Here is a 20,985-nt window from a genome sequence, read left to right on the forward strand (position 1 = left end):
TGAGTTCACGGAACGACATAAAAAAACTACTTACCTTTGTACTTACTAATGTACTTACCTTTCTATGAGTATCTTAGCTTCGCTTTGAACCCCATCATCCTTAAAATTATAATTCTCTTTACTCAACCTATAAGGATACATTATAGCTTGTGGATAAGTATCAGCGATTCTTTGGATCAGTTTCGACACGACAAATACTTTTGGGGAGTCAACGTTGACCAGCAATTGTGGTATCCAGCCCAGAAACATCCAAGTGGGAATTTGTTCGGTCTAAAAAACAAATCTTGTAATAGTCATGTTTGGAGCCACACGCTATCCAGAAAAATATTTCAAACGGACCGGTTCAAAATAAAAACAGTTCATAAAATTAAAAATGGATCTGTGGTTTTGAATTTGAATTCGCTAGTGAGTTGAGTTGGTCGATGGATGAGTAATAAGGTATAGAGGCTCATTTACACCCCATAATTTAGAGGAAGACTTTAAAATCTAGAAAACCGGAGCAAATAATAACAATGTTACTCCTTTAAAGATTCTAAATGTTAACATTTATTCAATCCATTCCATCAACTATTTTGCGGAAACATGGTTGTTTGGTTCCATCGTCGTCGTCGCTTCTTCAAATAAAATATACAATTAAATACTACAAGAAGCACCGTTGCCCTGTCACTTTCAAAACGCAACAAATTCTTATGTTATGTCTACTATCTTTCGTTGCCTATTAAAATGTTTCTTATAAAATCAACACTTTTCTTAATGTACCGGTTGTAACGATTTGCATCGCCTCGTTACTGTCAGCGCTTATTACACACGCATCCCCACCAGAAGTCCCTCCTCCATCGATGTGCGCTAGTTCTTCCTGTGTTATGATAATTTCGTCTGATTCCAAAGTAGATTTAATACTATAACTATATTACTTCTAACATAAGTATAGACAGTTTTAACGCCTTCGACAATTTTATTTAACCCGCGATCACTGTCGATGTTAGAAAAAATCTAACAAATTCGAATTTACCCTTATATTTTTTATTTTCGAGTAGTTATGATTTAAAGCTTCTAGATATGCCTGGTGATGCTTTGGATATATCGCATTTTAAAGCGAAACAATGGGTTGGAGTGGGAGGTGTGGACTGCGCGGTGCACGTTGGATAAAATCTAACACGACAGTGATCGCGTACTCGCTGTCGAGTAAGGTTGTTGTTTATTTCGTGTAGTCTGTCGAGATTATTTACGCTCGTCTTTTACACTTATTATCTAAAATGGATGAGAAAACACAAGAACAATTGATAAAATGGTTCGAGGAGTGTGAGAGTGATGTGGAAATGGATAATAACTCGGATTCAGATGCTCCATCTGGGCATAGTGAACACTGTTCCGATACAGAACAATCTGGGTTGAGTGAGAGTGAGGAAATAATTGAAAGTGAGCCGGTTCCATCCACAAGTGCTTCAAATATAACTATTTTGCCAATTGATGTGCCAATCTCTAGAGGAAAAGACAAAACAGAGTGGCTTCATCACAAAAGAACTGATCTCAGAAATAAAACTTCCCGGCAAAATATAATTACGAAGTTGCCAGGCGTAAAAAATGTAGCGAAACGACATAAAACAGCTCTAGATTGTTGGAAATTGTTTTTCCCCGATGAGATAATTTCTTATATTGTTGATTGCACCAATCAAAAATTAGATAAAATGAGGCCATCATACAATAATTCAAAAAACTGCACGCCAACCGATTTTATAGAAATTAGTGCATTCTTGGGTTTGCTTTATCTGGCCGGAGTCAAAAAAGCTCAGCATTTGAATACCGCAGAGTTATGGAGCACCGATGGAACCGCACCGGACTTTTTTGCGGCTACATTATCAAAATATCGGTATCATATTCTGGTTCAAGCTATAAAATTTGACGACAGCAATTCAAGGAAGGAACGAGCAAAATTTGATAATTTAGCCCCTATACGTCACATTTTTGATGCCTTTGTTCAACAATGCTTGAATAATTACACAATTAGTGAATACGCAACAATTGATGAAATGTTGGAAGCATTTCGGGGTAGATGCAAATTTAGACAGTATATTGCTAATAAACCGGCAAAATACGGGATTAAAATATATGCGCTTTGTGATGCTAGAATGTTCTATACATCTAATATGGAAATTTATGCTGGCAGATAACCCGATGGGCCTTTCCAAAAGCCCAATGATGCGAGTAGTGTAGTAAAACGACTTATTCAACCAATTAATAACTCAGGAAGAAATGTTACTATGGACAACTATTTTACATCGGTTCCTCTAGCCAATGATTTATACGAAAACCACAGATTAACTATAGTAGGTACAATACGAAAAATTAAAGCCCAAATTCCTCCAATGCTACTGGATGTTAAAAATCGGCTAATAAAAAGTTCCATATTTTTGTATGGTGACAAAGAAGGAAATACGAAAAACCATTGTATATTAGCTTCTTACGTACCAAAAAAGAACAAAAACGTACTAATGTTATCAACATTGCATGACGATGATTCCATAGATCCTTCATCCCAAGATCTGAAACCTGAGGTCATTACCTTTTACAACAGTACGAAGGGAGGTGTAGATGTCGTTGATCGGCTAAAATCAGAGTATTCTGTGAGCACAATAAGTAACTGTTGGCCCCTTACTGTCTTTTGTACTCTGCTCAATATTGCCACTGTAAATAGCCAGATAATTTTTAGAAGCAATACTAATGTAATTTTAAAACGAAGAGCTTTCATTACTGATTTAGCAAAATAACTTGCACTACCCCATGTAACTCGTCGAGCATCTATACCAAGGTTATCTACAAGTCTTCGTCAAAAAATACATAACGTAGCTGGAATCAAACCTCAACCGGCAACGTCAACAGCAAATAATGAAAAACCAAGATGCCTTTACTGCCCAGTAAGAAAAAACTGCTTTACCCAACATCGTTGCAATATTTGCACAAGCCCAATTTGTAAAGAGAACACGCAGAGAACAAATAAACACACACAGAATGCACAGATGACGATAATGATGAAAATTAAATCATTGTAAGTTTTTTGTTTACTTACCTTTTTAGCTTACTTATTACCTTTTTGCGGTTTTTTTAGGCAGTGAGACAGAATAACGTTAAGCAATTGTTCGCAGAGTCTAAGCGAAACAGGGAATACTTTGCTTACCAAAACTTACTTTTTCTTATCTTTTAACTTACCCTTTTCGGTTTTGTTGCCATAATTATGTTAAGATTGAATGTGTTAAATAATTTAGTTTCAGTTTTTGCTTATTAAAATGAGTTATTGGGAAACTAAAATTGTTTTATTGAAAAAAACACTAATGTTAGATAAAATCTAACACGACAGTGATGGTGTAATAAAATTAACGACATTGATGCTGGGTTAAAATAATACATAAAAATACATACCTCTTTCAAAAACAATTCCTTGTGCGTAGTGGCCAAATTCTCCAGCATTAAAATACACGGAAATAGCTGCCTGGCTTCCGAACAGTTCAGCTTCATCGCTCTCAACACGAACAACATAAACTCACCCTCCAAACTATTATCGTTTTTGTTCCTAATAAAATGTGCCAGTTTGATATAGGTATCAGCAATCCTTTTAAACTTATCAGACGAATCATTTCTATCCACATCGCTGTCCATTTCCTCGGTGTTGCATTTTTCTACCGAACATTTTAAAGTATTCCAAGCATACGTTTCTATGTCTGCGACTGTATTGACAGAGATGCCCAATACTGAAGAAATTTGTTCACTAAATGTTAAGAGATTTGTATTAGATGACATTAATTCAGACATATCAATAAGCGCGTCGAAAAGTTTACTGTTGGTGGTTAGTTTTATTGACTCGTCTTCGGGACGTTTCAGATTATCTCCTAAAAACCAATTAACTGTCAAACAACTGTAAATTGGAAGGTTGTGTAGTTGTTTGTGTATCGAGAATCAAATCATGTTTAAGTCATCGAAAAAAAAAAAAACATAATTGAGGTAAGCAACGAACAGCTCTTCCTTCTTTTGTACGGTTAGTTAATCTTAATCCTACACAAAGAATTTATAAGAAATGTAAATAAAATAACATACAATGCGTTTAAAATCCTATATGGAGAGATATTTGTCAGTAATGTAATAAAATTCATAAACAAGGTCGTTCAAAGTCAAATCTCTCTTCTTGTATAATATATTTCAGCGATCTTGACGCATATTTTACAGTTTCGTACGGACGATTATTAATTCAGCTGTAAGACCTATTTTTCTACATACCTGTTACCTCTCATGACATATGACTATCATTTTCCATCGCGTATGTGATTTCTCTAAATATGCCTGTCACTAAGAGTCTCAAAAGTTTTTATGGATTGTTATAAAATTGGAATTATTTTCAAATCGTGAAACTTATATTTTAGTGCAAACCTTTTAATGCTGAAATAAAAATTCTTTAGACCTATCAAAGAAAATGTTCAAAGAAATACCTACATCAGCAGTCGTTAGACTTTCTTTGCCAAAAAGAGGCCTAGACAATAAAATGTGTACAGAATACAACAGAAAAGATGTGACAATGAAGTGGCAGAAATCTGATCAACATCAGATTTTGGATATGATTGCCAATGTTGGACGAAAAGAATACAGAAGACCAAGATAGAAGAGATAAGAAAAAAATCATAACATTTTTTAATTGTTTTACAGCACAATATCAGCCTCAAAAATTGCTGGAACTGTCATCAACACCAACAATGATTTGAAGAAAATAATGAAAACAAACGTCAAATCATAGGATTTGGCCTGGGATTTTTACTTCAAGAAAAACAAAAAGCTTAAGAATATGAAAAGATGAAGAACACATTGATTCCAAACTCAATTCAATAGAGGTCTTATTACATCAAGAGGAACGTATATACCATATCTCAAGACTCTAGTACTATCGTCGCCATAGTCAATACATATAAGTAGGGACATTTTCCCTCCAACACATTATTTTCATCTAAATTACAGTAAGACAGGAGAACTATATAAACATATTTTCTCCCTACGTACTATCGGCTCGGAACGAAATTCAACCTTTTTTATCTTTTGGTAATTACGAGGATGGATTGATATAAAACTAGTTTTTGATAGAAAAAACAAGTTTTTTGGAATTAAATCGATTTATTTCTCAACATAGTCCCCTTTTAGCTCCATACACTTAGTAAGACGATGTTCCAATTTTTTTATCCCATCCGAATAGTACTTTTGCTCGAGCTCTTCAAAATAGGCCGAAGTTTCAGCGACGGCTTCATTATTTGTTGCGAAACGGCGTCCTACGAGCCATTTTTTTAGGTTTGGAAACAGGAAAAAATCGCTGGCGGCAAGATCTGGGGAACGGAAAAAAGGGAACTTTTTTCCGTTCCAAACCGGGGCGTTTTCGATGCAATTCGGCATCGAATCGATCCAATAATGCTGCGTAGTACTCACCATTGATTGTTTTTCCTTTTTCCAAGTAGTCGATGTGGATAATGCCCTTCGCATCCCAGAAAACAGTCGCCATCACTTTGCCGGCAGAATGTGCACTCATTCGCGGCCCTTCGCCGCGTTTGCTCCACTGTTTCGACTGTTCTTTGGTTTCCGGTGTGTAATAATGCACTCAGGTTTCATCAACGGTGATAAATCGGCAAAAAAAAATCCCTCGTATCGCGCCGTATCATCGCCAAAAGCGTCTCCGAAGTGGTCACACGTTTTTGCATTTGATCGATTGTAGATCGCGCGGATCATGTTCAAATGATGGTGAATGATGTTGTGTACGCGTTCGTAGGAAATGTTTAGGACCTCTATTAACTCGCGGGGCTTAATTCGACGATCTGCCATAATCATGTCATGGACTTTGTTGATCATTTCCGGCGTGGTGACTTCATTTGGCCTCCCGGGACGATCATCATCAAAACACTCGTACGACCACGAACAATTTCAGCTTTCCAAAATTTTACTGTTGCTAACGAAGGTACAACCTCGCCATAAACTTCGTCCAGGTCGGCTTTGATTTGCACATTAGTTTTACCCTTTTTGTGGAGGAACTTAATCACCGAACGATACTCGGCTTTTTCCATTTCTCCGAAAACGCCAAATTTGCTTGCTTTTGACGGCTGTAAAAACCAAAATAATTGTTTTTAAAACTTAAAATTTTGACAGACGTCATGTCATGAATGGCAAATGTCAACACCGAAACCAATTCGGTATTAAGTAGCGCCATCTATCAAAGGCTAGTTTAATATCAATCTATCCTCGTAATACTCAGATCTACTTTACGTGCTGGATCGCTGAATTCATTTAAAATGTCACTGGCAATTTGTAGGCCATCTGAAATAAGGATAATGTCATCTACAAATCGTAGATGACTAAGCATCTTGCCATCGATATTTATTCCCTTATTTTCCCGTTCCAGTGATTTCAGTACAGTAATGAACAAAATTGGTGACACAGTATCTCCCTGTCGAACACCTCTGGTGATATTTATTAGTGGTAGAACCTTGTAGATTTATAGTTGTAGCATTGCTACATATACTTTCTATAATGGTGGAGCTATGATCAATTCCACTCTTCCAGTATCTTCAAAGTGCGGGTAGTTTGATAGGATCCAACGCTTTATGGAAGTCAACAAAAGTTAGAACTAGTGGTCTATTGTATTCTATAGATTTTTCAATCAAGAATCGATTGATTATTATTCTGGTGTATAGTTTGTATACATAGATGATTAAATGGACAAATTTAACGATAATCTTTTTTGTGCAGAAAAATTATGGTTAGTTATTCCAATTTATAGAAATTATTTGACTATACAAGCACATTGAAGAGATATTGTATTTTCTTCATAATTATAGTCACGAATTTCCTGCGTCATGAATTTCTCCCTATTTAGTATATCTCGTGAAGTACCTGACAATGCACTCTGTCAGGGCTAGATTAGGTACTGTGGAACATATAGAAACAAGTAGCAAACCTGCTTTTCTCTCTGAGTCTTTAATAAATTGTAATAACTAATCTATATATTAAGAACATATATATATATATATATATATATATATATATATATATATATATATATATACAAGGATTTCCAAAGTTTTCACTGTATTCCTTCACTCAACCGTTTTCTCCAATTTTTTCTGTTTAGCCAGTCCCCTTCCTGTAGGTTTCTTCTACTCATTGCTTCGTCCACTTCATCTCTGAAAGATCTTCGGGGTCTGCCTCTCTTTCTTCTTTCTATCGGGCTCCACTCTGTTTCTATTTATCCACCGATTTTGGTCTGCTCTTCTGACATGTCCGTACCAGGTTAACCTCTTCTGTTCGATGTAGTCTATTATGTCGGAGTTCATTCCCATTCTCCTCTTAATTTCAATGTTATTTATTCTATCTCTTCTTGTTACTCTGCAGCTTCTCCTTAGGAATTCCATCTCTGTTGCTCTTATTTTGTTTTTGGTTTTCTTATTTATTGTCCAATTTTCACACCCATAAGTGAGGATACTTCTTGTCATGGTATTATATATTTTTTTCTTTGTTTTCATGCTGATGTTCTTATCCCATAGTACCGGGTTCAATTTTCGTATGCAGTCTCTTGTTTGTCCTAGTCTATTTTTTATATCTTCCTCCGTTGTTCCTTTGTTTGATATTATGAAGCCTAAATACTTATACTTGTCTGTTCCTTTGATTTGTTTACCTTCGTCTATTTCCAGCTGTTTTATTTCTGTATTCTCCGTTGTTAGGTATTCAGTTTTCTTTAGGTTTATTTCCATCCCATTCTTTGTATATTCCTGTTCCAGTTTTCTCATCATAAAACTGAGGTCATCCTCGTCTTGTGCGATCACTATTTGGTCGTCGGCAAAACTTAGCGTATATAGATATTCCTTCCTTACTGGTATACCCATTCCTTCGCACTTTCTTTTCCATGGTTTCAGGGTTTTTTCCAGGAATATTAAACAGGGTGGGGGATGTGGAGCAACCCTGTAGTAGTCCCTTTGTCGTCTTAAATGGACTGCATATTCTATTGCCCGTTTTGATAGCTACTTCGTTATTCTTGTAGAGTGCTTTTACCGCGTTTAATCTTCGTGGAACTTCGATGTCCTCCATTGCTTCCCATAGCTTGGTTCTAGGTATTGAGTCATATGCCTTCTTAAGATCAACAAAAGCCAGATGGACGGATCTATTTTTGGCCATTCTTTTTTCTATTAGTTGTTCGACCGTGTAAATGTGATCTAAGCATGCTTTCCCCGCTGTGAAACCTGCCTGGTCTTCTCCGATTTTATCTTGTATATATATTTCTAATTTTTCCTTTATGGTCTTTTCATACAGTCTGCATATAGACGATATAATGCTGATTCCCCGATAGTTTTCGCAGTTTTTTCTATTTCCTTTCTTATATATTGATGTCATATATGCTTGGGTCCATTCTGCCGGTAAGTCTTCTCCATTCAGTGCTCTCTCAAACATTTTATGTATCATACGGAATAACTTTTCCGATCCGTTTTTTATCAATTCATTTGGTATTCCGCCGGGACCTTCTGCTTTTTTGTTCTTTAGAGTTTTGATCGTTCTTTTTACCTCAGCTAGGCTTAATTCGATTTCGTCATGTGTGTAGATTTCTATTCCGTCTATTTCTGATTCTTTGAATTCGGGGCGGTCTTCGGTTAGCAATTTTTTATAGTATTCTTGCCATTCGTTTTCTTTGATTTGACCGATCTTGATTTTCTCTGTCTTATTTCTTTGGAGCGACTTTAAGATGGGCCATGATTCTGAATTGCTCGTTCCTCCTATGTGCTGTTCTATCTCTGTGCATGTTTTTTCCCATCTTTCATTTTTTTCATTTGCCACTTTTCTTTTCACTTCTTTAAGAACAATTAAGTGAAAATTGAAATATTTAACAAAAAAAAAATACAGCAGATAATTTAGAAAAACCACAAGATAATACTTTCAGAACCATATTAAGCAAGATCGATTTCAATATATGCCTAAAATATAAAATCTACCTAAAATGCTACAAAAGAAAAAAATATCACTTACTGAAAATTTCGACGGCCTTTACATGATACTTCATCTTCTCATTTAATTCAGTCACCATTTTAGATTTTTGTAACCACAGAACACCCGTGGCAACATTTAACTTCGGGTGTTCTTTGTCTTCGTAGAATACCAGATACTTTTTAGTCATGTTAAAGTTCCCTCTCTCGGTTGCCGTTGTGATCAAATCAATATCCATCTTAACTTTCGACTTGTACAGCTCCTTCCTAAATAGTCGCGTATCCAAACCTGACATTGTCGATATTTTATCCAATATATTGGTAATAAATTGTTTTCTATACAGCAATTTGGTTTCACTCAGTATTAAAGAGGCAGATGCTTCAATTGGAATACTTGACCATCTGTTCTTCAGCGTTTGCAAAACTCTGTCGATATCGTCTATAGACTTAAAGATTTCAATAAAATCTGATATTTCAACGATATTTTGGAGCTTCAACAGCTTTTGGAAACGCTGCGACTGGAACATTGGATTCAAAATTTGCCAGTCTTCCAAGAAATTCTTCTCCGAAATTCTTAAATAATGTTTAGCTGTATGCATGTCCTTCTCACATAACCACAACATGCACAATTCTTCTGAAAAATGAGTATTGAGATACTCTTCACTTTTGGAATCTGACAGACAACTGTTCAAATTAGTCAAAAACTCTACGTCGGTTTCTTGTGTAAATAACTGATTTTTCACGTGGGACGTTATGTACCAAGGCAGAAGCTTCTGTTGGAACCACTCGTCTTGCCAAAGGTTCTTCCACGTGTCTTCACTGCCTACAACAGTCGCTACAGCATTCGGGATAGTTTCCCATTGGCCCAGATTGGCAAAGCATTTGAAATAGGCGTCGTAGTAGAAATCTCTCCTGTTGTGTGATTGATCAGATACGATTAACTTTTTATAAAGGTCAGCAGCATCTTTGTACAAATACTTCGACTCAAATGTTATGGCTTTTTGAAGGGATCGTTTACAGTCCATTTTTTCCAAGAAGATCGCTCGAACGGTATCCCACTCTTCCAGTTCTTTATATAACCTACAAAAAAAAAGAGTTTGTAGCTCAACATTATACGATATGTCAATGAGATGAAAAAACGTCACAAGTGTTTCAGAAAATGACAAAACACCATCCAAGTACTTTCAATATGGAGACCCATTGTGAATTACCTCCAAACTACAGCAAAGTCAGCAGACTGAGACACCTCAAATTCGTCGTAGCCGGAACCAACTCGATTCCACCGGATAACTTGATTACTTTGACTATTTTTTAATAATATTAATCTTAGCTTAAAAAGTATCTACTTACTCTGCCAATTTAATCCAGCTTACAGTTTCCCTATCATCTTCTCTAAATTTCCGCTTACTGGTACTGGGCATGTCATCCCCTACACCAGATATAAGATATTCTTCGATTAAAAGTGCCCCTGTGGAGGCTAAACCACTTTCTTGTGCGACATAAGAAATAAGTTTTGTATCAAATACCATCTTCTCTTTGTTTTTCAACAAAATGTCCAATAGGGCAGCAAATAGATACCGGTTGAATTGCACTGATGATTGAAAGATATTTTTGATGCTATCTGACACAGAAGACAGGAATTGTTGATTGTTTTCTATTTTGTTAGCGAGGCCTTTAAATATTTCTAAGAAGAGTATCTTTGACATCTCGCTATCGTGCTGAAAGTGAGGAATATATTAGTAAAACTACCCAGATCAGTACGTTAGTCAGTTACTACACTTAGCGTGACCAAAATTCACGAAAAAATGGTTATGATTGTGATTTGTGTGCTTTGTGATTGTCTAGCGATAAACTAGACTTATAAATATCTTTATAGGGTTATAATTTGTATATTTCCTTTATTTGTGTTTATATACAGCTCCATTACGTACATTGGGAGTTGCACTTCTTTTTCTTTTAATAGGGGCTCTCGGATACTCTCCCTACTTCTCTCATGGTTCTCCCTCTCTCTCTCTCTCTCTCGCTCCTATCTCCGTCACTCCCTCACACTTTCTCCCTCACTCACTTCATCTCTCTCTTTCACTCCATTCTTTACCTCCCTCTCACACTCTATCTTCCTCTCCCTCTCTCTACCTCCCTATCCCACCCTCGTTCACTCTCTATTCTCTCTATCTAAATTGTCTCTGCTGATCTCGCTCCATTCTCCTTTTTTATCTCCGATTAGATTTCTTCTCCGCCTTTCATTCTGTTTTCACTATTTCCTTTTTTGCCCTACGCTATCCTAATTCCTCTGTCTTCTTTCTTTCTGTTTTATTTCTCCCCCTCCCCTATATTTTTGCCCTCTTCTTAGATTCTCTCCGCCCCTTTACATATTTTCCCGTTTCTCAGTGTCTTCCACAATCTTCTCACTCAATCTCCGTTTATTTCTCTCTCTCTCTCTCTCTTCTCTCTCTCTCTCTCTCTCTCTCTCTCTCTCTCTCTCTCTCTCTCTCTCTCTTAATTTCCCTCTTTTCACCCACATTATTTTGCTCTTGTTTCTTATTCTCTACTGTCGTTTCACCTCCCCTTTATGCTCTCTTTTTGTCTGTCTTTTCTCCCTCTGTATTTTCTTCTTCCACTATAATCACTTCCTCCTTGTCTTGTCTATCTCTCTCTCTGATTTCCCCCTCTCTGTTCTATTGATTGAAAATCATATAATAAAAATCATATAATAAAATTAAAAAGTGAAATAAAACTTAATTGGCACAGCCGGTAGGATAGTAGAAGTATTTGTTCCAAAATAACTTCTAAAAAATTCACTTTATTTAAAAATCACGATATTTTTTTAATATAATATAAAAAACAAGTATCGTCTTGAAGAATTTGTAGCGTACTTACCAAAGCCAACGCCTGCAGAGGTTTCAAAAGAGCCGACAAAGCTATCTGAACATCGGGAAAGTCGCCTTTCCTGTAACTTCTGTAAATAGTAACCTTTTTCTCCCTTTCAATGGCAGCTTCTTTTCTCTTTTTCTCCGTAGTTTCCTTCTTTTGAGTTTCGAAATTGGCCATCATGTAAGAAATCTTCGACCTATCTTTGAGGAAACGTCGTCGGTTGACTCGGTACTTCTGGGATATGTTTACAGTATTAGGATTCTTGAACGTCGTGTCCAGGTCAATGCCTAATGTACTTTGCAGGCTGGTGTGTGTAGATAGTTGTTGTTCGTGGAACGACTGTGTTGGAGCGAATTGGAATGTTGATTGTGTCTGTCGCAAAGCAAAAATATCTCTCTCTCCCGAAAACGTCATGCTAAAATAAAGATTTAGTGAACTCAACTTTTTTAAAATTCATTTCTGTTGATCTTTTAGGTATTGGAATTCTATTGGCAGAGTTTTTTCGTACTCACCTTCCTAAAGTGTTTATATCTAACGTTTCAGCAAACATAGGCACCACTGAGGGATGCTGCAGCTTCCAGTTGGTCTCCAAATTATAATCCTCGAAGTTACAATCTTCTAACGGATGTTCGAAAATCATAGCATCGTATTTGTCGCTGGTAGCCAGCATATTCACGAGAAAATACGAAGACAGACCCAACAACTTGTCTTCAATTTTCGATTTGTACAATTCGGATAGTAAAAATGAAAATCGATCGATGATCTTTTGCGGTAGGACTCCGTTATCCTCCCAGAAGTCAAAGATTTTTTTCTGGTTGTCGATATCGGGGTCTACAAGACCGAGTATTAAGATACTTTTACACGTGTTGGTATGATCACTTTTAGTGTTGTACATAGCAATGGCCACATCGAACAAACTCGACCTAAAAAATTATTTTAGAATTTTTTAGAGCATATTAGGAATTCTCGATGTATAGAAACTTCATTACTAGTGGTTGGAAAAAGACGCTAAAATTATAGTTTGAAATGAAAGTTAATTATAAAAAGTAGTTTATTGTAAAAAACTGAAATTACCACAAAAGGAACAGTAATCAAATTTTTCCTACTTACCTGAACACAACATTTGGATGGTAAATATTTCTAGCCAGTGCCGTCACAACCCTTTCAAAGCCGGGGTAAGTCACAAAGTGCGTTAAACATCTCTTGATCAATTCTAAAGTAACAATCTGAATATCCAAGTCGGAATCTTCGATATGTTCGTTCCAGTTCACTATCTGAAAGTCGGTCAATTGTTCCAGGATGTCTAAAGACACCTCCAGTCTTTTAAGGAGGATTTTCAAACAGATGGCTCTGGCGGATGATGTGGTTTGGTTCAGTGTGCTTATTATACGAACAACGTGATGCGTGTCTACTATGAGAGGGTACTTGATTGCTACACCTGAACAAAGTTATAGTTAATATACTTACAGGATGAAATTTGTTCGTGTTATAACAAATTTCAGAAAGTATAGTGTAATGACGTACGTGTACGTAACAATAGTTCCAAAATTGTTGACGTTAAGGTCTCAAAGATGTGAATGCGTTAAAACGATGACAATTTATTATATTATTTTACTAAATATTCTGTAAATCCTTACCTTCCATACAAGAGACGTACTTTTCAATTGGCCACATCCCTTTCAGAACGTCACTGACTTTTTCGACGTATTCCTCCGCTTTTAGAACGTTCAACATTGGCCCCAAAGTTTCTGCGCACGCTCTGTAGATTCTTCTCGTTGCAGAATTCAGTGGTTTTAACATCAGTGCTAAACAGAAACGAAACGTTGACGAGATAGTTTTTTGGAATTGCGATTAAGTGCTTTAAAACTTAAAGTAGCATAAAACTATCACAAATTATGTTATAATTTACAAATTACTCTATTATTGTTCTTTAAATTATAATTTCACAAAACACTGCAGAATTTGTTGAATATTTTATCCATTTAAATACAAACAAAAGCTAATTCTTCTCGACAATGCAACAAAATTTATCAAATCCAACAAAACAAAAACTTTATGTAACATTTGTGGTGAGTTGATCATTTTTCCATACTTTTTCATATTATAATTGGTATTTATGGCTATATAACTGTTTAGAGTTAGGTATCGGATATCATAACACAAATTGATTTGTTAGATCACTAACAAAGCCGATCTTTTTGAAAATAAACCAAAACCAATTTTTCTCAGCAATCCAACAAAACTTGATGTAAGATTTGTGGTGAATTTTACTGGATATACTATATATCACATACCTAAAAGCCAGGCCAGTCATGGTAATGGTCTTTTAATACACCAAAACATACCTACCTCACCTCACATCCCTCCTCCACATATCCATAACCAGCTCCGTGACATCGACTACCTGGCAGTTGACATACACCTACCAAGTAACAACAATATTACGATAATCTCCTACTACAAGCCTCCCTTTCCGTACCTCTTGTTGAGTACTTTTCCACACTTGACAAGGCTGTTTTTATGGGCGATCTGAATAGCAGACACACTCAATTTGGTGATACCTTCACAAACGTTTCCGGCAGAATGCTCTCAGACCTTCTCCTAGACTTGCCCATTTCTAGAATCACCAATACAGAAGTCACGTCTTCAATCACCGTGGAATGTCCATAGTCGACCAAATCTTTTGCACGAACAGATTGTTAGATAGGTTCGACGATGAATGTTTCATTGGAGATTCAATAAGCTCTGACCACCTCCAGCTTCTAGTCAAAACTGATTTCAATTCTCCTCCAGCCATAAGATCTGCTATCTACAGGCAAGATTATCGTAAAGCAAATTGGGAACTTTTTCAAGAACACATCAACCAAAACCTCCAAAAGTTAGGCAATATGTCAACACATAACCAAGTTGACTCAGGGATTTCCAAAATTGAGAAGCTTCTTCAAGAAGCCTCATCCCTTGCTATTCCAATAACACGATATAATCTATATACTCCAGCTCTCCTACCCAAAATCATCGCACAAATCAAAACAAAACGTAAAATGAGAGAGTATAAAAGATTTCGAGACCCCCTCATCAAAGCAGAGTATAACAGGCTCACGGCGTCGATAAGGTTGGAAGTGAACAGACTGAAACAATTACAGTGGACGCGTGTCACGACCAACTTCGACTACTAGATTCTAGAACCAATTCAAAGTCCTAACTAAGCAAAAAAGTCAGCCACGTTCAAAATACACTCCAGGCCGCACTCATTTCCCCCAATAATCCCAATTTCAATGAAAGATTAAAAAGGGAAGCCGAACGGAGAGTGAAAGTGAAAATATATTCTATTACCCTCAGGCGCATTTGGTGCCCCATCCTCACCCGATGGTGGCCCCTGTGACTGAGAACACCGTCAGGCAGATATATAACATTGGGAAAAACACATGTCCTGGCCCAGATGACATTCACAGAAGATGCTTTAAAAATCTTCCAGAGAATATTATCCCGGTGCTCACCAACATAATCAATGCATATCTTACGCTGAGCTATTTTCCAATTCCATGCAAAGTGGCCAGCACAGTTATGATTCCCAAATAAGAGAAACCCCTAACCAACCTTGAATCGTATAGACCCATTTCTCTACTGAGCACCCTAGGTAAAGTCTACGAGAGGATCCTTAAGAAAAGACTCGTAGAATTCCTAGACACTCACCTCGCCATTCCAAGCTACCAATTCGGATTCAGGGCTGGACATTCCACGCAAAATGCATTGGTTGAAACAACTTTCATTTCACAATCCATTAACGAAAGGAAACACGTCGTTGGCATATTCCTAGACGTCCAGAAGGCATTCGATCAGATCTGGCACACAGACCTGATTGAAAAACTCCACCTTGCTGGATTGCCCACACCTTTCGTTAAGCTTCTTTTTCTTTACGTGCCATCTCCGCGACGAAGGTTGGCAATCATCACTGCTATTCTAACTTTTGACACTATAGCCCGAAAGAGTTCAGTTGAGCTTATATATTGAGCTTAATATTTTTCTTTGATATAACCATGAATTTTGTTTTCTTTATGTTTAGTGACAGACACAGTCTACAATAGTGACATCCCCCGCCCGCAGTATAGATCGGAAACCCTTCTTCTGTATGCGGAAGACACTGCACTCCTCACGTCAGGGCCACATAGGGAGCGAGGGCAATTGTGTGTATTCGAAATAGCACAAAACTACTAAGATCGAGTCATTAGGTGGTGCAATAAATGGAGTGACCATAAACGCCTCCAAAACTTATTTTATTCAAATTATCCAATTGTCGCGATGTTCATGGCCGGATAACCTTGTTAGGAGAGGACCTTATTCTCAGAAACTCGGTTTCCTATTTAGGAGTTCATTTTAGCAGGACTCTCAACTGGAAAACTGACATTCAAGATACCCTAGACAGGGTGAGAAAGAGGTTTAAACTCCTGGCAGCGCTGTCCGGTAAAATGGGCAGAACGTTATCTAAAACATTATTGCACACCTACAAAACCTATATAAGACCGCTAATCGAATACAAGGCATGCGTCCACGCATCACTTAACAGGCATTAAGTGCCATTTCTAGTATGGCTGGTAACCCCTGAAGTACCTCCTTCGATTTGTTTGGCCTTCTCCACCAACAATTCTTCTTGTGCGCTTCTCCATATCGTCCACACCACACACCCCACCTCTTTAGCAATCCACTTACATCTCCACAACCATTTTCATATCATAATCGGTATTGATGGCAATAAAACTGTTTAGGGTAAGGTATCGTGTATCTTAACACAAATTTGTTTGTTGAATCACTACCAAAACCGATCACTCTGATGGAATATAAACAGAAATAAATTCTACTCAGCAATCCAACAAAATATTTACGAAACATTTGCGGCGAGTTAATCATTTTCCCATACTTTTTGCATATTATAGCTGGTAGGTATGACTAAGACTTTATAGTAGCTAAGGTGTCGTGTCTTAAGACGAATTTGTTTGTTGTATCACTACCAAAATCGTTATTTTCGAATATAAATAGAAACTAATTATTTTTCTCAGCAACTCAATAAAAACTTTATGTAACATTTGAGGTGAGTTGTTTATTCTTCTATACTTTCTGCATATTATATCTTCTCAGCAATTCAATTTCAAGTCAATTTCTATTTAAGGTGGTATGAATCCAATTTTTTCCAACGATATTTTGAATATCGTGTCGCCGTTTCTTCTAGAGCCTTCCTACATGTTTTTTAATGCGCCAAACAAAAACTTCACATGTCCACCTATTATCAGAGAACTATGATAACAGCTGGAACGGAAGGGTTTCTTTAACACCGTCCAAGTGTAGCTAAATAAATATTTCGGCTGGGTACAAGTAATTAGGTATAATTACTTCAGATTATCCCTTCGACTTTTGGTGTATTTCCATTAAATGGTGGTTCTTTTTATTGTATGAATTTAAATAAACTACTTCTTACTCAGTAGAAATGTATTGCAATTATAAACAGTATATTTTTAAATTGTTCGATAGATAATACAATTACCACTTATTTGCTCTCTGCTTTTGTATAAGAAATATTACAACTTACAATACGTGATCGGATGATTCACCGGTGTGGCTACTTCGCTCGGCAGTTGAAACGTAAGAGAGACCTTTTTGTGTGCAATCTTTCGCAGAGTCAAATTTTGGACAGCGCAGTGTTGCAGCGAAGGGTAAGAGGTAGGAGCGCTGTTGCAAGGTTGAATTAAGTCCGAACATGTCATTGTCAGTTAAGTTTAACTCCACTAGTTCAAGAACGTCCGTTACTGGGGTTCTTCGCGTTTCTTCACATCTTAAACTTATTCCCAGCATATCTCTTTCCAAATTAATCAATTTGAGTTCAATAGTAACTATAAAATTTATATAAAAGTAAGAAAAATGCTTAATACTTACCTAAAAATCGATGTTCCTCACCCCTCTCCCAAGGCTCCAGACCATTAACCAACAGTACAGATGAAACGTATATACCGATCTCTGACGTCTCTTCTGTAGAAAAGAAATCTTCGATGATTTGTGTCGGTACTCTGAGGTGTTTCTTCCAAGCTTCGACGATTAGTTTTAGCAACTCGATGTTGTATTTAAAGACGTCTTGGCGGTCTCTTTCGAGATTTTTTATTAAGAATTCTAGAAGCTTGGAAGCCAAAACTGCTTCTTGATCGGAGAGATTTGGTATCATAGAGGCCCATTTGGAAATAATTACAAGCTAGAAGGTATCGATTATTAATAAAGATTAGATACACATTATTATAAAGAATGAAAACCATTTTCGTCATTGGAAATATTTAAGTACTTGTAAGAATGCAAGACAACTTCAACTTCCAGCAAGATCAGTCACAATCGTTTTGTACCCTCCCTCTCTCTCCCTCCGTGACCTATTTTTTGTTGATGACATTTTTCTTCACACGTTTACTACAGTGTTGCACTTAATTAAGAAATAATTATAGTGACGATGACTTACCATATCCGTAACGAAGTAGTTAATAGTATTTCCGGCAGAGAGATCAACGATGAACTTTATTAAAGGTTCCAAGAAGAATTTTGCGTAGCGGTTGAAGATGTCTATCATATTATCGATGACTTTGACCAAGAAAATTTTCACGTTTTTGTGAGTGGTGTCGCTTAGAAGAATAGATCTTAGTCCTACAAAGAGAAACAAATAGAAATATATGTACAAGCATACCGAGCGTTCGTGCGTCCCAAGAACGCTTCTCAAAAATATTGCTAATACGATTTGAAATTGTAATATTTCAGGATATATATAATTTTCAGTATAACACAATAAGATATATACACTCACCTTTCATCCACTCTGGTAAAACTATATTTTCTTCGTCATCGAAGGGCATCTGACACACTCCAGTATCAAACATATGTTGGATGAGACTACAAACAGTACCCATGCACTCATGTTCGTTTATTTCGGTCGAATCTAAAAACAACTCGACCTGCAATCGTCTATTATCTTGCATCTTTTTTAATGCGGCGCTTTCGGTACGTAGTACGCTGTTTGTGAAGTCGAATTTAGTGACGTCTTCGCTCAAAGAACTGTTAAAAAGTCTTTGAGATTCGATGTACTGTAAGCTTTTGGACATGTTACCTGAAAAAGTGATTTATTAATGACAGTCTACAGTAAGTTTAGACCCTTTCTACTTATTCCGAGACTTTGGCAGACTTGCTCGACTGCGAGTCTTTTTCGATCGACACTCTCATTAGTTGATAGTTTCCTCTTCATTCCGATGCTTCAAACCGCTCATGGGTTTCCCTCATCTTCGTGACAATCCTTCGTTGTAACTGTTGTCATCTCTGCTCCCATTATAGTTGGCTCTATTCTGTTTTCAGAAATCCTATTATGTCTAACAATGACTTATTTACCATTATTTTTACTTTAAAATTTTGTTTCGTTCACCTATTGTTAGACTTAGAAACTGTACATTTGAACAACTTATGTTCTTCATGAAACACCACACCGGTTAACTTATTTTTGCCTGTTCTCCGTTGTTTGCCTTTTTCTGTTGAACTTTGAATATCTCTAAGTTTAACATACTTATGTTTGCTGTAAGTGGACTCCAGGATTCTGTCATTACACCTAATCCACTAGTCGCCATGAAGCATTCATGTAGATTGTAACGTAATGTTTTCAGCGCTATTACTGATGTTTTTTTCTCCCTGCGGCCTGAAGAATTTTGTCTATTAATATAAACAAGTTTTTCCTTTTCACCACGAGCGGAAACAACCACTACTATTAAATAAAGACCCTAAGATCAATTAATAGCAAAGCACTGAGAGTTAGAATGAGGAGCAGCGATATCAGGACCCAGTGTAACATTCAAGGTGTTGAAAAATTGTTTAGAGACAGAAAAAGAGAGCATGGAGAGACCACGTTGATAGAATGGGTGATAAGAGACTCGCAAAGGAAGAGAAACTGATCACTAGAAGACCACCCGGAAGATCTCCCAAAAGCTGGTATGAAAGTTGGACATAGGAATCCCAACTTGAGCTGCAACTTTAAAAAGAAAAAAACGAGACATTGTCTTAAACTAAAAAAAGAGTTTTTCCTTGGGATTTTCATACCTGCCATTCGACAACCTTATTATTTTGACATATGTCATCAGATGAGTGATGTCGGTCAAAATTAAAAAAAAAAACAGTTATATATTGGTTCATCATCATCATTGGTGCTACAGCCCTATAAAAGAGTCTCGACCTTCCCAAGTCTATTACGCCAGTCAGTTCTATCCATTGCCAACTGTTGCCAGTTTACTGCGCCTATTTTTCTACCATTCTCATCTACACCATCCCTCCATCTGAGTTTTGACCTATCCCTACTTCTACTTCCCACAGGTTGTGACATAAGGATTCTTCTAGGAGGGTTGTTCTGCTGTGATCTTGCCAGATGTCCTGCCCATTTTAGTCTTCCTTATATATTGGTTGGTGATGTCAAAATAACGATGAAAACAAGCAGCTTTTGTGCAATAGGTAATTTTAGATATTGAGTACTAAAAATAGATAAAAAATCACAACTTACCAGCGTTATGTCGACTTTTCCTAAGTTCATCTCGAATATTCACCAAAATCTTCTTCTGTGTGGGCAACGAATCAAAATTTTTCGGAAAATCATAGTTAATTTCAGTATTAACGATAGCATTCCATAAGATATCCACGTTTTTGTCTTCTCTCTTAAATAATTTATTGTAAAACGCTTCCTTTTTTACAGAATTGCTAATGATCGATGCTGAGGCGTTATAGGCGTGGCATTTATACTGTCTCAGAAGGTCTCCTCGAGTATCAGATACCTGATGGCGAATGAAAAATATAGTTTATATTAAGTAAGAGGTTTGCTTTGAGAGGAATGTTGACATACGGGGCAGAGATGACTTTAAAATTACTTTATTTCGATACAAATACATATTTCTCGAGATATAACAATACTGAACATATTGTTAGGTTCTGAGGAAACAAATATTCAGCAAAACGCATCTAGATGGCAAATAAAAACTGTGAAAATCACAAATAATAATATTTGTCTTACATTTAAGCACATAGTTAACGAGAATTTCTATCAAAAACAGCTGATTTTACTGATACATTTTTT

General features: G+C 36.7%; 1 protein-coding gene across 1 annotated transcript in view; it reads right to left on the reverse strand.

Moving 5' to 3' along the window:
- The window catches only part of LOC140437823 (DNA-dependent protein kinase catalytic subunit-like), a 53,933-nt gene that overhangs the window by 13,186 nt on the left and 19,762 nt on the right, over positions 1-20,985 (reverse strand). Inside the window, exons 11-22 of the mRNA XM_072527584.1 lie at positions 20,419-20,686; positions 18,691-18,990; positions 18,352-18,533; positions 17,787-18,096; positions 13,499-13,666; positions 12,972-13,299; positions 12,374-12,784; positions 11,868-12,276; positions 10,341-10,708; positions 9,034-10,070; positions 3,418-3,884; positions 59-270 (exon numbers count right to left, since the gene is read on the reverse strand). Coding sequence (XP_072383685.1) covers positions 59-270; positions 3,418-3,884; positions 9,034-10,070; positions 10,341-10,708; positions 11,868-12,276; positions 12,374-12,784; positions 12,972-13,299; positions 13,499-13,666; positions 17,787-18,096; positions 18,352-18,533; positions 18,691-18,990; positions 20,419-20,686 — 4,460 coding nt within the window. The remainder of the gene's footprint in view (positions 1-58; positions 271-3,417; positions 3,885-9,033; positions 10,071-10,340; positions 10,709-11,867; positions 12,277-12,373; positions 12,785-12,971; positions 13,300-13,498; positions 13,667-17,786; positions 18,097-18,351; positions 18,534-18,690; positions 18,991-20,418; positions 20,687-20,985) is intronic.

This window comes from Diabrotica undecimpunctata, chromosome 3, assembly GCF_040954645.1.
Source record: "Diabrotica undecimpunctata isolate CICGRU chromosome 3, icDiaUnde3, whole genome shotgun sequence".
NCBI lineage: Eukaryota > Metazoa > Arthropoda > Insecta > Coleoptera > Chrysomelidae > Diabrotica > Diabrotica undecimpunctata.